The sequence below is a fragment of the Cimex lectularius genome, unplaced genomic scaffold, assembly GCF_000648675.2.
Source record: "Cimex lectularius strain Harlan isolate CLEC.00 unplaced genomic scaffold, Clec_2.1 scaffold19, whole genome shotgun sequence".
Taxonomy (NCBI): Eukaryota; Metazoa; Arthropoda; class Insecta; order Hemiptera; family Cimicidae; genus Cimex; species Cimex lectularius.
This window is the reverse complement of record NW_019392664.1, coordinates 1,922,948-1,940,743: the sequence shown is the minus strand read 5'-3', so window position 1 is coordinate 1,940,743 and position 17,796 is coordinate 1,922,948. Positions and strand designations below refer to the sequence as shown.

Here is a 17,796-nt window from a genome sequence, read left to right as displayed (position 1 = left end):
TTTTAAATTGATTATTCATTTCTTTTTGTTATACAATTTTGTACAATGTGTTTACAAATTATATAAATGTTGATTATTTTTTATGTCTAAGGAATCATTTGTAAGTTATAAAATATATTATTTATTTGTTATTATGACTTTTTATAAATTTAACCACATCTGAAGTTAATAAACTAAAAAGTGAAGGTAAAACAGTTTCCTTGCAAAATGCCTTTAATTATTCACTTTCATGACTGTTTATATTTATTTTGAAAGGTCTTTTGAAAATTTAATACTTTATTAAAACTGACTTCAGGTCTTTGAAATAAATTATTGTGGTTTATGTCAAACGCTTGTTTCAAGTTGACAAATACTGCAATTAAAGATAACGGTTTTTTATATTAATGAACTGAGCATAAAAATATTCGTATTAGTTATCTCAACGAGTTTTTAGTCTTTCTTTTTTTGGTGGAATTAATTTAACAATTTGTTAGGTAAATTGTAACCTATCACTAAATGACTTTGTGGTGTTTTGGTAAATTACCTTTCAAACCTTCATAATTAAATATTTTTTAAGTAAACCTAATGAAATTCTGATCTTGTTTTTATTTACATTAAAATAAGTATGTTTTAATTAATATAACGATAAAAATACCTTCATATAGTTTGAAATAAACATAAAAATATAAGTGCCTTTTTTCTTTCTTTGAGTGAGTCCAGCGAAGATGAGGAATGGAATTGGTACAACCAAAAAGTTCTGTATTTACGATGATATATATTGCAATGCAAATCCTGATCTCTTCGTCAACCACTCCAAGTTTTTGGAAGTACCTACCTGTAGTACAGTTAGTAGAGTAAAGAAATCAAAAAGAAAAAGATTCTCTCTCTCTCTCCTCTCTCTACTGAAAACTTGGAGTGGCTGAAGAGGAGGTCGAATTGATTTGCCTTCAAACTATACATATATATGTTTTTAGTTGTCTGAGTTCCATTCTGCAAACTTTGCTAGAGTGTTGTTTAATAAAGATAAGCTACTTAGTTGAAATACAAATTTAAAATGATTGAATTATCATACTTTGAATAGCGTCTCAACAGGCTTAAACCATAAAGGATCTGTTAAAAGTTTCTTAAATACATTTTTGATATTCAATATATCTACCTATTGGTAAATAAAAAAAATTTGAAAATTGGGATAGTTTGTCAAGCAGAGAAAAATTTCCCAAAATAGGAAAACATACATGACCTACCATTTTATCCTCCTTTGCCTTGCGTTTGACACTGACTATTATTTCTAAAATGACTTTTTATTGAACTACTTTTACCTTTTTGCTTATGTTGTAATTTTATCACCATATTCTGCAAGAAAGATTAGGCAGACTAGTAATAGAATCTATCACTTTGGTCTAATTTGCCATTTATGAAAATAAAAAGTAAAGTAAATATATTACCAAACTACATTTTCAAAACTTTAAATCTAATAAAAATACTACTTTAATCTGTAATGTTTTTCTGATATAGTATGTATTAAAGAACAGTAACTTTAAATGGTATATATTAAAAAAATTATGTACTTTTCTTAATTTATTTTGAGCATTATGTCATTGTTAATGATGGTTTTTTAAAATAAAATTCAGTTCAGGTATTCAATTAAATGAACTCTTGAAGATAGTTTGTAATAGCATGTAAGTAAATAAACTTTAAAAATCATGTTCTTTTTCAATTTGTTTTGTGCCTTATGTTGTTTTATGTCTATGAGTCCAGGTATACAAGTGTACCCTTGTTGGTAGTTTGATCATTAAGGATTATTTATATTTTTAAAAATTCAATCTAAGGTTTGAATTGATTAATCTTTCACGTAAGTTCAAACTATAGATTAAAACTTTCAAACAATTATTCTTTTTATGTAGTCTTGTTTGTGAAAAAAAAAAAATTAGTGTGGTTAGAGTAACAGTGTATTGAGTCGAAGGTCATGAGTTCTAATCCCACTCATGACAGTAACTTTTTCTTCTCAACCTTACATAAAAAGAATAATTAATTGAAAGAAGTAATTTGGTCAATTAGACCACTAAATATAAACGGCATAGATTAAATTTAAAATTAAGTTATCAAATAACAAAAAAATTTAAGAAATCATGTATTTTTTGTATAATAAGTATTCATTTAGCCATTAATAATTAATAATACTAAAGTAATAAACTGTAAATAGTATGTATTTAAAAAACATGTTCTAATTTGTTTAGAGCATTATGTTGTTTAATGTATGTGAATCCAGGTATACAAATGTACCCTTGTTGGTAGTTTGTTCATTAAGGATTATTTATATTTTTAAAAATTTAATCCTTTGCCTAAGTTCAAAGTATAGATTAAAACTTTCAAACAATTATTCTTTTTATGTAAAGTCTTGTTTGTGAAAAAAAGTGTATGAGCCGAAGGTTATGAGTTCTAATCCCACTCATGACAGTAACTTTTTCTTCTCAACATTACATAAAAAGAATAGTTAATTGAAAGAAGTAATTTGGTCAATTAGACCACTAAATATAAATGGCATAGATTAAATTTAAAATTAAGTTATCAAATAACAAAAAATTTTAAGAAATCATGTAGTTTTTGTATAATAAGTATTCATTTAGCCATTAATAATTAATAATACTAAAGTAAATAAACTTTAAATAGTATACATTTAAAAAACATGTTCTAATTTGTTTTGTGCATTATGTTGTTTAAATTCACTAATTTCGTGGTGGAAAATTCAAAAAGGTGCGGTTTAGATGGGAAGTTGGTGTCCGAGTGGATCGAGGTCACGATAGCTCAAGTGGTAGAGCAGCGGCGTATCAAGCCGAAGATCGTGGGTTTGAATCCCTCTCATGCCATTGACTTTTTTATCTCAACTAAAAACCTTAATTAATTGTATTATGTTGTTTAATGTCTTTGAGTCCAGGTATACAAGTGTACCCTTGTTGGTAGTTTGATCATTAAGGATTATTTATATTTTTAAAAATTTAATCCTTTTCCTAAGTTCAAAGTATAGATTAAAACTTTCAATCAATTATTCTTTTTATGTAAAGTCTTGTTTGTGAAAAAAAATTAGTGTGGTTAGTGTAACAGTGTATTGAGCCGAAGGTCATGGGTTCGAATCCCACTCGTGACAGTAACTTTTTCTTCTCTACCTTACATAAAAATAATAAATTGAAAGCGGTAATTTGGCCAATTAGACCACTAATGAACGGTATAGATTAAATTTAAAATTATGTTATCAAGTAACAAAATTTTTTAAGAAATCATGTATTTTTGTATAATAAGTATTCATTTAGCCATTAATAATTAATAATACTAAAGTAAATAAACTTTAAACAGTATATATTTAAAAAACATGTTCTAATTTGTTTTGTGTATTATGTTGTTTAGTGTCTGTGAGTCCAGGTATAAAAGTAGATGTACCCTTTAGGTAGTTTGATTATCAAGAATTATTTATATTTTTAAAATTTAATCTAAGGTTTGAACTTAGAAGGGGGATTAAATGGAAAAATTTAAGTTTATATAGTTTATAGTATATTATAAATTATTAATCTTTTGTTTATAGATGTTGCTGATGTGTTAAGGTATATTTAGTTGTTTCCCTCCCAACCAAAACAACCGTGATAAGTGCTTAGCCAGTCAATAATGCAACCTCAAGGTGACTTTCGTTGTTTATTGACTCCGTTTCTTTGGTCGAAAGGAACCAAGCGTTTTGATTTGGCCGCAGCCGAATCTCGTTGTAGTTCGAGACTGAGCCCACGGGCCGGATGCTAGCAGATGGAATATGCCGCGGATATGCTGCGTGCCTGGTTGCAGGACCAACTACTCAAGGAAGCCGGCCGATAAGTCGCCTCACGTCAACACTTTCGTCTTCCCGAGGGACCCGATCAGGCGGCAGATTTGGCTTAGCATCATAAACACCGCGTGGGGAGGAGAGCTGGAGCTTAAATCGTACAGCTGCATCTGCATAAAACATTTCAAGGATGACTTCGTCCAGTGGGAGACTTCGGCCGTGCGAGACGATGGATCCGTGCTCACCCTCAAAAGGACAAAGCCTAAGCTCACGTCTGCCGCCTATCCAAGCATTTTTTACTCTGAAACGACTAAGCTGAAAGGTACATATTTTGAAAATTCGTAGTTAGCTTCCTAAACAACCATTAACATATAGAGCTTGGGTTATCGACTTATTTTTTTTGAGCCGTGGATTGCCTCAGTTGAATAGCACTACTATCTGAGAGCTCAGTTCTAAGAAACACATTCCTGTTTGCTGCAATGCCCAAACCATCTGGGCTGAGGCTCTCTTTTCTGCATCTGTACTATTTTGACCTATTGTTCTGCATCTGATTAAATATGGCATACCTGGTAACTCAATTTACGAAGCACATTGTGGCCCTGTTGGTTGTTAAGTCCAAACCAGCAGGGTCGAGACCGTCTTGTACCGCATCCGATATAATATGGTATCTGGTGGCTCATGTGATAAACGTACTGCGGTCCTTCTTACTGCAATGTCCCAACCAGTTTAGCCAGGGTTGTTTTGTTCTGCATCTGTACAATTGTTAAATATTTGGAAGGTCAACTTAAGGAGCATATCAGAGCCCTGTTTGCTGCAATGTCCAAACCAGTTGGGGTGGGGCTGCTTTGTTCTAGATCTGTACTATTTTGACATATTTTGTAGGTCAACTTAAGGAGCATATCATAGCCCTGTTTGCTGCAATGTCCAAACCAGTTGGGGTGGGGCTGCATTGTTCTGCATCTGTACTATTTTGACATATTTTGTAGGTCAACTTAAGGATCATATCAAAGCCTTGTTTGTTAGAATGTTCAAACCATTTGGGCTGATGCTGCTTTGTTCTACATCTGATCGATTATGGCATATCTGGTATCTCAGTTTACAAAGCACATTGTGGCCCTGTTTTGTTGTTAAGTCCAAACCAGCTGGGTCGAGACCGTCTTGTACCGCATCTGATATGGTATCTGGTGGCTCATGTGATAAACGTACTGCGGTCCTTCTTACTGCAATGTCCCAACCATTTTGGCCAGGGTTGTTTTGTTCTGTATCTGTACTATTGTTAAATATTTGGTAGGTCAAGATAATATATTGACGACGATAAACATGGATCCAAGTTTTCTTGTCAAACCTCGTGTACTCATCATGCATCCGTTTCTACATTTTAAAAAGCATTTATGGTGTTAAGGAGTTTTGATGGAATACTACTGTTTTAACCAACAATGGAAAGATCTTCATACAGTTGATAGGTTTTCTAGGTACATACTGAATCCAAGAGTATCTCCATCAAAATGGATGAAGCATTTTATTAATCATGGTATATTCGCTCAACTCGTAAGACAGCTTACAATTATTGACAGATTAATTACAAAAGTCATGATGTCCTGGATGGTTTTTTCCTCTGCTGTCTTAACTCGAATTCAAATTGTTGAACCTAAGAAATCGGAGAAAGACAAACTTCCTGTACCTCACGGCAACATACAAAATCTCCATCCTTGTGTTGCCTGTGCTCCAAAATTCCGAGATATTTATGTGACCACATTTGTGAGTTGTTATCATAAATAATGTTCTGGTGAATCTGACTGACTGAAGAGTGTTTTTTGAATTTTTCCTGTAATTTAACTCTCAGGGTTAGAAAAGATAAATAAATTACGAAGTACCAGAAAAAAGAAGGCATAAATGTGCATAATTGACTGAAAAAAGTATTAAAATCAATGACAATTAAGGTTTTTAGTTGGGATGAAAAAAAGTTAATGGCACGAGAGGGATTCGAACCCACGATCTTAGGCTAAATACACCGCTGCTCTACCACTTGAGCTATCATGACCTCGATCCACTCGGACATCAACTCCCCATCTCAACCCCACCTTATGAGTTTTCCCTCCTTTTGCCATTTTTCAAATGTCGTGTAATCGGTTTGGATTCTTGACGACATTTGAAATGGCAGATTAACTTTTTTTCATCTCAACTAAAAACCTTAATTAATTGTCATGTATTAATTGGTCAAGCGGACCACAAAAGTAGTGAATTAAAATCAATGGTTGAAAAAGTAGCATAAGTCGCACGAGGTAGTTTTGTACCCCAAGGATGATTTTTTCCTGTTTGTGGCTTCATTGTGTGCAAACACTCATGGATTCTTTCTTTATAGGCTATTTTTAGAACAGAACTAGGGTCCAGTTTATCTATCTGTGCAACACAAGAAAAATCCAAGCACAACTGATTGAAGGTTAAGAACCAAATGAACATAAGGGCTATGACACACGTAGCAGTTTTGACCAAAGTGTTAACTGAGAGTAAAACCAAGTTGGTAGGTCGTTTCTTTGTTGAGTGTGAGTGATGAGAGATGGTTGGTGTTACCACCTGGCGAGACGACCTCTGAGTTGGTTTTGAAAGTTTTTTGTGGAATTGTTTGTACAGTGCAGTACTATGCGTCTATCATCTGAATTTTTGAAAAAATTGACTTGGAAAAATTAATTAATGAAATAGAGAAGTGTCCAGCTCTGTGGGACATGAACACAGCATAATACAGCGATTGTGTACCCAGGAAACAGAGCTGGGAAGAAATTGGAGAGAAGAGAAGAATGAATTGGATACATTTACGCAGTACAGTAAACCCATATTCTCCTGTTTTTTGTTTTTCTTTTCCAATACAGCAGGGACAGCAGAAGTACTTGTGCTTCGTCCCTTCCATTAATAAACAATAATATTGCACTATAATAATTGATGAATGAATTAAATGAAACTGGTTGGCTCCTTTGAAGAAATCGACATGATACCACAAGTGAAACTGCAGCGAATGTCAGCTGCAAAAAACAACAACGCAGCGTTTAACTTTGGTCACCGCTCCATGTGTCATAGCCCTAAGAGATAGGAAGCTGATAGCTGGCAGGTATTTGCTGTGCACTGTATTAGTGAAGCTGAGGTTGTCTAGTTCTGCCTCAGGTTGTTTTTGTACCATTATGAAAATTTTTGTTGAAACCGTTTTGACTCAAATCAGGGCCTGTGAAGCAATGAATTCATGGGGTATTATATATAATACATATATATATATTAAAAAAAACAATAGCTTCCATTCTGCAATTCTTTTCAGAGTTGAGGGTTTAGTATCTTCGCCTTACCGCGAAAAAGTGGTATGTCAAAAAACCTGCTAAAATTCTGAGTTTCTTAAGATGACTGAAAAATATTCATTATTTTAAAGTAATTGTGACAGAGATTTTAGAAAAACATTCTTTATCATGCCCGAAATGTTTTTCTAAAACCTACGTCACATCAGACCGCATATCACGATCTCCGAATAATCATTGACCAACGGTCACCAAACACCACACACACACGTAATTGCGACAATTTGACTTGATGTAAATAAGTAAGCTCCCAATTATGTACAATGAAAAGAGCTACTTCTGATATGCACTTAATTGCTTTAACGGAATTTTATATTTAGTTGGCACAAAATTAATGCAGGTTTTATTTTTGCTTATCACGTAGACAAAGCTAAATCCTCAAATCTAATTTATAGATTATAATAAATACTTTTAACTTTATCTCTTATTCAAAACATTTTATTTTATATTGAATTTTCTAAGAGTGAGGACCTGTGATATTAAATATGTCCAACCTAGATTTTCGTCAAATTTATTAAACAAATTTAAACTTGGTCGAAGTGCAGCCAAACCACGCATAACATCAATACAGTTTGGGGGGGGGAGAAGTGAATGCATGGTGCAGCGATGGTTTCAGAGATTTTGATCTCGAAGACAGGGAAGGTCACAGTAGGCCTTCCATTGTGGACTCAAACATTTATTGAAGAAAATTCACATAAGACAACATGGAAAATTGTGGAAGAGCTTAGGTTCAACTATTAACTCAACTATTTTTCGCCATCTGGAGCAAAATGGTAAAGCAAAGAGGCTCGACAGGTGGGTATTGCATGAACAAACCAAAGCCCAAAGGGATTGACGCTTTAAAATTTTCACGTCTTTTCTGTTATGCCACCAAAATGATCCATTTATCGATCGAATCATCAAGTGTGATGAGAAATGGATTTTGTATGATAACAGGAGGTGTACAAATCAGTGGTTGGACAAGGATGAAGCACCAAAATATTTCCCGACACCAAATCTGCACCCAAAAAAGGTTATGGTGACTTTCATTTAATTAAGGATTTTAGTTGAGATAAAAAAATCAGTGTCATGAGCGGGATTCGAACTCACGACCTTTGGCTAGATATGCTGCTACTCTACCACTTGAGCTATCGTGACTTCGATCTCTTTGAAGCTCTCCTTGGCCATTTCATTTATCACCGAGAATCAAATAGATTATACGACATTTGAAAAAGTCAAAAAGGAGAGAAAATTCGAGAGGTGAGGTTGAGATGGGAAGTTAGTGTCGGAGCGGATCGAAGTCGCGATAGCTCAAGTGGTACAGCAGCGGCGTATCTAGCCAAAGGTCGTGGGTTCGAATCCTGCTCGTGACGCTGACTTTTTATCTCCACTAAAAACCTTAATTAATTGAAAGATATTAATTGGTCAAGCGGACCATGAAAACTAGTGAAGTTATGGTGACTGTTTGGTGGTGCACTGCTGCGATTGTTTACTATAATTTCCTGAATTATGGTGAAACTATCACAGTAGAGAAATATTGCCAAGAAATTTTCAAAATACATGGGAAACTGCAACTTCTTCGTCCATCATTGGTAAACTGTAAGGGGCCGATTCTTCTTCATGATAATGCCAGGCCACATGTCAATACCAGCCCTGTGGAAACTGAATAACTGAGGGATATGAAAACTTACTGCACCCTCCGTATTTACTTGACCTCTGGCCTTCAGAATTCCACTTTTTTAGTTATTTTAATCACTTTTTGAATGATAAAATTTTTAGAGAACCCGGTGAAGCCGAAAACACCTTCTAAGACTTTATTGTGAAATGAAGTGTATGTGTGGGTTCGAATCCCGCTCGTGCCATTGACTTTTTTATCTCAACTAAAAATCTTAATTAATTGTAATATGTTAATTGGTCAAGCAGACCACGAAAATAGTGAACTTTATTGTGAGTCGATTTTTATGTCAGCAGAATAAAAGTGTTTATTATCCATTGGCAAAGATGTATAGATTGTGATGGAAAATATTTTGAATACATTTTCTTTATTTTATACAAATTAAAAATAGTTTTGATTGCCTTTTCAAAACCTGAATTATTTTTGCACCAGCCCAATAAATCATGCATATGGAATAAGAAATATATCAGAATAATCCATAAATATGAAATATTGCTGAAGAATTCTGGACTGCTAGGGAGTAACGGTTGAGAAAACAGCTTTTCAATTGTGCATTGCTTGCCTATTCATGGATATGTCCTTCTTATTCCATATAAGTGCAACCAAAACTAATCACAACATTCTGCTGACAAAGTATTAATTAAAGTTGATGGTGGTTGTCAGCCTGGCACTGGGTCACTTGTTGATGTTTTCAAACACGTTTCGGCTTTATGCCATCTTAGTAAGAAAGTGCTGATTGCATCGAGTAAACGACCCATTGCCAGTTCAACAGGTTATTACAACAATTATACAAGTTAGACCATTAATTAAAAAAACAAACAAAAAAAAACTACATTCTGTTGTTTGTTCTGAGTTTTAAAACTAATCTTTTTTCGTAGGAATGAACCCACCAGTATATAGTAAAGAAGACTACCAGGAATCGTCTTCTGGTGACAATTTTAATTTGCCTGACAAAAGGAGAACAAAGAGAAAGCGCAAGCAAACAAGGAAGAAATCGGTAGGTCTTTTTGTTAAATAATAATTAATTCCTGAGAATTTCAGACTGTATTTAAATATTCCGAAGAAAAGTTTGAAAATTTAATTACACTTTTTGACGTCCTACATGCATTTGTAAAATTTAAACAATGTTTACAAATCCCAGGCCCTGAAGATGATCTTAATAAAGATTGAAACGTTGGCATGATAAAGAAAACGTTTTATTCCAAAGAAAAAGACCGCACCTCACGATCTCCAAATAATCTTTAATTACACTATTAAATAAATTATTATGATATTCAATAGTAAAGTTATACTGTTTATAAGTTTAAAATCATTGCTGATTACAGATTTTTTGGTCACCTTACAGTTTGTTAGGATTTCTAACCATCATAAAATCATCCTTAAAAAGAATATGTTAAAAATGTAATTAAATAACAAACCAAGGTCTAACAAAAAGAAATTTTTCATTATTTAATAAATTCACTAATTTCGTGGTCCGCTTGACCAATTAATATATTACAATTAATTAAGGTTTTTAGTTGAGATAAAAATGTTTGAATGTAGTTGAAAATTGGCAAAAAGTAGAGAAAATTCAAAAGGTGGGTTGATATGGGAAGTTGGTGTCCGAGTGGATCGAGGTCACGATAGAGCAGCGGCGTATCAAGCTGAAGATCGTGGGTTTGAATCCCGCTCGTGCAATTGACTTTTTTATCTCAACTAAAAACCTTAATTAATTGTAATTATTTAATAAGTTAAATCCAGTTTTTTCGAATAATTGAAGTGTAAATTAATAAATACATATGTAAATTAGTGTACATATTGTGAATTTTTCTAATGATAGTTGATGATAAATATTCCTTTTTTAGAAAACATATGATGAATCGAGTGACGAGCAAAGTGAAGATATATCCATAGATATGTCCAGTGGCGAGTCGAGCGATCCCCAGGTCCGTGCCAGACCTGTTAAAAGGAAACTGGAACATGTTGCATTTGAATTAGAGGACGATTTGGATGCCTTGGAGGAAGCGCAGGACGAGGGAACATCTTTAGGCGAATTTGTTGCCCACGTTATGAGATCCCTCTCAACAAAGATGCTTAGGAATAAATTAAAACGGGCCGTTCTTCAACTGCTTATTGACACTTCTGAAGAAGACACATTGAAGACCAGTGAAAACTAATGTCATTTTTCAATTTGCATTTCAAAGCCAAAGTCAGTTTTTTTTCTATTTTTGTTTGTTTTAATAATAAGTTTAATTTTTACTTGTATAAAATACTAATAAAATTTACTCTAATTATTTGATGTCTTTCTTAAAGTTATATATTATACTTTCTCTGAATTGTCAATATTTCACTACATAAATGAATTTGGTTTTATTTAACCTCCTACTTTTTATGTTATTATTTCATTTTTTTATATATGATTGTCATTCTTCTAATATAATAGCTGATAATGTTTTACCACAAATGAAAATAAGAAGACCACAATGGCTGAGCGATTAGGGCATCTGACTTGTATTTGCTGCAGTTCTGGGTTCGAATCCTGGCCCACCTGCAACACCCAATGGGTCTTCCAGACTCGGGAAAAGTTATCGCTCAGGAGGGGATGTGGTAGTTCCGAAATATACATATACAATGTTGGAAATAAAAACAATAACTGGTTGTTAAGTATGAAGGGCACAGATGAAAAACGATGGGAGTCCATTTTTTGTCAGAATCGATATTTCACCGGCATCTGTTGGCTTGTGACATTAACTATTAACCCGACAAATGTGGCTAGGGAAAACCAACTAGATTCCACTAAAAATCGTGTTTGAAAATGGGCAGCACAGTGGAAGAATGATGGGACTCCTGTGCGCCTAAGGAAGAACGATGAGGATCCATCTCTCCGGCATTTAAAAATTCTTCCAAAAGCAGTCAGAACGCTTATAATTTTTTGTGACTCATGTGCAGGGCAAAATAAAAATTATACAGTTCTGCGATTCCTTCACCATCTCGCAACAGAAAAAGGGAGAATATGTTGTGTAAAAGTTTTCTTTCCCATCTGTGGCCATAGGTATCTGGAGAATTGTAGATGAATTACTTAGTACTGATGTACAAACCAAAATGTCCCATCTCCACAAGAACAATTCGATGTTAGATCTCTTACACACCACAGTATATTCACCACCGCACTTCATTCTGTGGAGCTTATAATAAGCACAACATGTTGGTGCCACGAAGGCAAAAAAAGGGGAAGAACCCCGCACCAAAACAGCAGCTTCGTAACTCTACGATGGGTCCCTTCCTATTAATTTGGAAAAATATAATGACTTGCAACATCTGACAACATTTCTCACCAACAAAGTTGCCAGAAGGTTTTACGATAATTTGGTCACAGATAGAACTACCACAGAAACTCAGGGTGATGTTTATTTTGATTATCAGGTAGACGATGAGTAACGTAAAACTTTTTAACTTAGAGCTTTTTAACTTTTAACATAATTAATCTAAAATTTTGACTATAGATATTTCAGAATTTTCGTTTCACGTGTCTTCATCTTTGAAATTAATAATGAAATCTCATGTCGGGCTGGAGGGCAACGAATGTGCAGACGAGGCAGCGAAAGCTGGGACGTCTCGCCCTCCAGACCATGCCACCGCGATCCGGCCCGGTGACGCTGGGTGAGCAGTAAAGAACACTGTGGGAAAGCGTTGGCAGCGTAAGTGGGCCGGGTCATCCGAGAAGCTCCTGCGAGTTAAGGGCACGACTGAACGATGGCCTCATGAGAGTCTGAAACGAAATGAAAGGATCGGGTTAACTCGGTTGAGTATTGGCCATACCCGCCTGACACACAGACATCTGCTTCTGGGTCAAAATCCTCGCAGGTGTCCCGCTTGTAGAGAAATGTTGCTCAGTGTGTCTCATCTTGTCTAGGAATACCATGCCTTGGCCCCCTACAGGGAGCGAGTAGGCATGAACCCCGACATAAAAACGGTACTCGGGCGAGCAAGTAAAATGTTGGATCCCCTATTCTGCTTTTTAAGAGAAACGGGGGTGTTTCCTCACTTGTAAATAGTGTATAAAACGTGAATATCTGTGTAAATAAGTGTATCTGTGTTGTGTTTTATTATGTCATGTATTTATTTATAAGTAATTTATTTATTTGTTTGTTGTAAGAGTTTTATTTGTCTTTTAGACTGTAGGGCTGATGGTGGAATATTGAGTATCCCATCGGCCATAACAGTGCAGTGACAGGGGGCTGAAATGGCCCCCCCTCCGGGAAAAAAAAGAAAAAAAATGAAATTTCGTAATCATGATATTTTCTTATTCGTTCCTGGGTTTGAAATGAGGGTTTAATGGTTTTTGGATCATGAGAATAACTCAGAAAGATCTCTAAATGTTATGACAATTATTGAATCAAACCCCAAAAAAGAAACTATTTCACCAGTAGTCATGAAACTTTAAATTTAGTGTTTCTCAAATGTTGAAAAAAATGGAACCTCATCATTTTTCCTCTGGACCCTTCAGTTCCATAAAATAAGTATAGCTAGAAGTAATGTAGGGTGTGTTAATCAGTGATAATCACTGGGTCCATGGAGGCATGAAAAGATGGAAAGTGGGTGCCTTTGAAAGAAGAGATATACCACATAGCTGAAGGTCCAGTCTCAGTATCGTACATAAATTGAAAATGAAGCAAAAAAAGAATTTTGTAATGAATTGGCCTGTAAAAAAAGGTTGGGTAGTGTTTTTCAATAATCCTATTTTGAAAAAGTGTTTATTTAGTCATTATTGCTAACATGATAACAATTAGTTAAGGTGAGATCTCGTATTTTTACAAGGTGTTTTCTAATTTAAAATGTAGAGAAAATATTTTTCATTTAATTTATATGTACATTTTTTCTTTTTAAATTCCTGCAAAACAGCTCAGACTGCTCAAAAATTTGTGATGTGTATGGTGATGTATGATGACACTTTACTATTGGAAGGGGGTGTTTTATTATGAGCCCAACCAAAATGTTAATTCTACTGTATACTGCACACAATTAGAGTGATTAAATTAAGTAATTGACCAAAACGACTGGTATTGACTAATTGCAAGAGGATTATTTTCTATCAGGATAATGCTCGCCCCATGTGCCTGCAGACAGACCAGAAATTGTTGTAGCCTGGCTAGCATGTCCTACCCACCCCGTATTGGCCTGACGTCACTTCACTTATTCTGGGTTCTGCAAAACTCCATTAATAAGGAAAACTACTTCACTAGAGGACTGCGGACAACACATTGAGGAGTTCAGAGCGGAAAAACCTGAGAGATTCTGGGAGGATGAAATTATAAAATTAAAAAACCATGGAAGATGGCAACAAATAGCGGAAGTTAAATTGGGTTTAATTTGTCCACAAGTTTGGGAAATTTTCATTGAATTTACTATGAACAAAGGGTACAAACTTGTTTTGTGACCCAGTAGATTTCCTAATTCACTAGTTTTCGTGATCTGCTTGACCAATTAACATCTCTCAATTAATTAAGGTTTTTAGTTGAGATAAAAAAGTCAGTGTTACGAGCGGGATTCAAACCCACGATCTTCGGCTACTCCACTTTTTGAATTTTCCTTCCTTTTTGCCATTTTTCAAATGTATAATCTTTGATTCTCGGCGACAAATGAAAGGCTTCGGAGAGCTTTAGTGAAGGTATACGTCATTTTAACTTATTAAATTCACTAGTTTTCATGGTCCGCTTGTCCAATTAATACCTTTCAATTAATTAAGATTTTTAGTTGAGATAAAAATGGCAAAAAGGAGGGAAAATTCAAAAGGTGGGGTTAAGATGGGAAGTTAGTGTCCATGTGGATCGAAGTCACAAGAGCTCAAGTGGTAGAGCAGCGGCGTATCAAGCCGAAGATCGTGGGTTTGAATCCTGCTCGTGCCATTGACTTTTTTATCCCAACTAAAAACCTTAATTAATTGAAAGTATTCCTAATATTTTCATTGTTGTTAAACAGTCGAGAGATTGTTCATCAATGAATGGCTATATTCTACAGATGTTTGTTTTCTGCAGAAAGAATTTTGTGACAATGTTTGAGTTTAGAGAAATTTTTACACAAGAAAGCTTTTCAAGTGAGGATTGAAGAAGAAATTCATAAAATAGAGTGAAATATTTTGAGTGGTCTGCAAATGTAAGAAAGGTGACTAGTTAAGACAGAGTTAAGTGAGTTAAGAGGCAATGGTAATGAAAGTTGAGAAAAATAAAAGGCCAAGGATTGAACTTTGAGGTACACCTTATGAAGCTGAGAAAGGACAGACAGTTTAAAACTTTATGTAATGGTGCGCTTGGTCAAATAACTTGAAAAATTCTGTGGAAAAGCAGCCACCCACCCAAAACGCCAAAAGATCCCTTCAAATTGTAATTTATTCCTGCACTGTGAAACTGAATTAATGGGGAAAATTTTACATTACTAGAATCTGCAGAAAACACATTATCAAGGAGTTCGTCACGCAAAAACCTGAAATGCTTGCAGAAGACGGAATCACAAAATTATATAGAAGATTCCAAGACATAGGGGAACAAAATGGTTCATATATTGTACACAATTACCTGGAATTTTCATTGAATTTACTATCAAAAAATGCTACGGACTTTTATATAAAATATTCATATTTGATAGTTCAATATTTCTATAGAGCAATTTTCACACCAGGTGGGCAATGTTATGAAAAAACTGAGAAAAGAAGAGAGCCGGGGATGGAACCTTGAGATACACCTTAGAAGGTAGGCAAGGGACAGAAAATATATCACAAACTTACATATTGGGAACATTCTGACAAGTATCTTGGAAAATCCTGAGAAAAACAGCGACCATTAACTCCAATAGATCCCTTCAGATTTTCACCTATTCCTGGCAATGCATAACTTTATTAGAGGGAACTTTATTTTATTAGAGTACTACATAAACACATCATTGAGGAGTTGATCGTTCAATAACCTGAGAAGTCAGGGAGAATAAAATTACAAAATTGGAAGATGGCAAATCATAGTAGAACAAAATGGTTCATACATTGTTTACAATACATGCCAGAAATTTTCATTGTATATATCAGGGGTGGCCAAGCTCCTTGATAGTCCGAGCCATTTTTCAAAATTTGAAATTTTTCATGAGCCGCAATTAAATACGTATTTAAAAGGTATGCAAAAAAGGTATTAAAATTTTTTTTTACAGAAATTATATTTATTGAAAACATATAAATAAAAGTACTAAATATGTGTATTGGATTTAAATATTAAAAATTAAACATATTTTACTTCTCTTGATAATTCTTTAAAATTTGGTGAATAATTGGTGACAGCACTTCTCAGTAATTCTTTGAGATGCTGGTTAGTTGACTGACTGATTGGTGTTTGGATTTCACGAATTTTAAAGTGGAATAAAATGATTCACATAAGTAAGTTGTTCTGAATATTGAAATAATTCGACAAGCAGCCTTTTTAATTCAGGATACTTCGATTCTGGTACAAATTTCGAAAATTTAGTAATCGACGTCGACTTATATTTTAATTGTAGAGCTTGATCTTCTTAAATCTCTATTAATTCTAATTCTCCAGATGCTTTTTGGGTCATAATTATATTGGAAATGGAAAACTCACCTTGAATTATGTTAATTTCAAATGGATTCAGAAAAAAATCAAGAGACGATTTAAAATATTTCAAGTCTTGAAATCTATTTTGGAATTCCGTCAATATTCCTTCTAGCTTTTTTATATACTCGTTGAGTTTTTCTTGTTTAATATTGGAACAAATTTTTTTAATTCGAGGAAAATGACAAAATGTTTTATTTTTAATGTCCTTTTGAAAAAGTTGTAATTTAGTTTGAAAACTAAATATACACTGTGAGAGGTCAGATATTATTTTATCTTTCCCCTGCAATTGTAAATTCAGTGTTTGCAAAAGTTACATGACATCAGTCAAAAACATTAAGTCTTGTAACCACTCGTCATCGTCTAATTCTGAATAGGTTATTTCCTTTTCTTTTAGAAATGCAGTTATCGGATCAAACAAATCTACAAAACGATTTAATACGTTGTAGCTAGATAACCATCTAACAATGCAAAAGAAATTAATGTCATTTGGAAGTTCTTCGTCCTTTAATTCTTCAAGGAAATTTTTGAATTGTCGATGATTTTTTGCATTGGTGCGAATGTAATTTACAATGTGTAACACTGTTTTCATAACATCAGGATATTTTAAATATTTTGTAACGAGATGTTCTCGGTGAATTATGCAGTGAATCGGTATGAATTGTGGAATTTGAGAATCATCTCTTAAAAGCCCAATAAGACCGATTTTTTTACCCAGCATTGCCGGAGCTCCATCAGTTGCAATGCTTACAAGTTTATTAAGAGGCACATCAAAAGTTTTCATTATGGAATCTAATGCATTTTTAATATCGACACCACGGGTTGACTCTTGAAGTGCTACTAAATCTAATAATTCTTCTTTAACAACGAACTCAGGTGAAACAAAACGTATGAAAACTGCCAATTGCGGAAGATCTGTGATATCTGTCGATTTAAAAAACATTTTGAAACACATACGGAACGATAATAATTTTTAAAAATATAATAGCACATAAATGAAAAGGGAACTCGGATACATTTATCGAGAGCCACAAATAATCCTTCAAAGAGTCGCAGGTTGGCCCCCCCTGGTATTTTATGCTTCGGACTTGTATATTAAAACAACAAAAACAATAGCTTCCATTCTGCAATTCTTTTCAGCGTTGAGGGTTTAGTATCTCCACCTTATCGCTAAAAAGTTTTGAAGAAAGACTTCTGTTTGATTGGCTATTTTTAAGTTCATTTATATTTTCTTTAATCTAAATAAACTTAACTTTTTCTAAACTTAATTTCTGAATAATCTAATTATTGGCCAACCAAAACTCAAGCCACAAAAGTAAAATACAGTAAAGATCGTAAGAAAATAAACGATGTAAGCTGACTGTATTTTCCTCTCAGTTATTTCTCAATAAACCTTGTAGTTATTAGGGTTTGTTTATAAATAATTATCGG

The 17,796-nt window shown here is 34.0% G+C and overlaps 1 protein-coding gene across 1 annotated transcript; it reads left to right on the top strand.

Annotated features, from left to right (window-relative positions):
* The first annotated feature begins 3,617 nt into the window (after nt 1–3,617).
* Nucleotides 3,618–10,975, top strand: LOC106662072. Its single transcript, XM_014385878.2, has 3 exons — nt 3,618–4,106; nt 9,655–9,773; nt 10,621–10,975. The coding sequence occupies exons 1-3, from the start codon at nt 3,776–3,778 to the stop codon at nt 10,930–10,932; spliced, it is 762 nt and encodes a 253-aa protein (XP_014241364.1). The 5' UTR covers nt 3,618–3,775; the 3' UTR covers nt 10,933–10,975.
* The last annotated feature ends 6,821 nt before the right edge of the window (nt 10,976–17,796 follow it).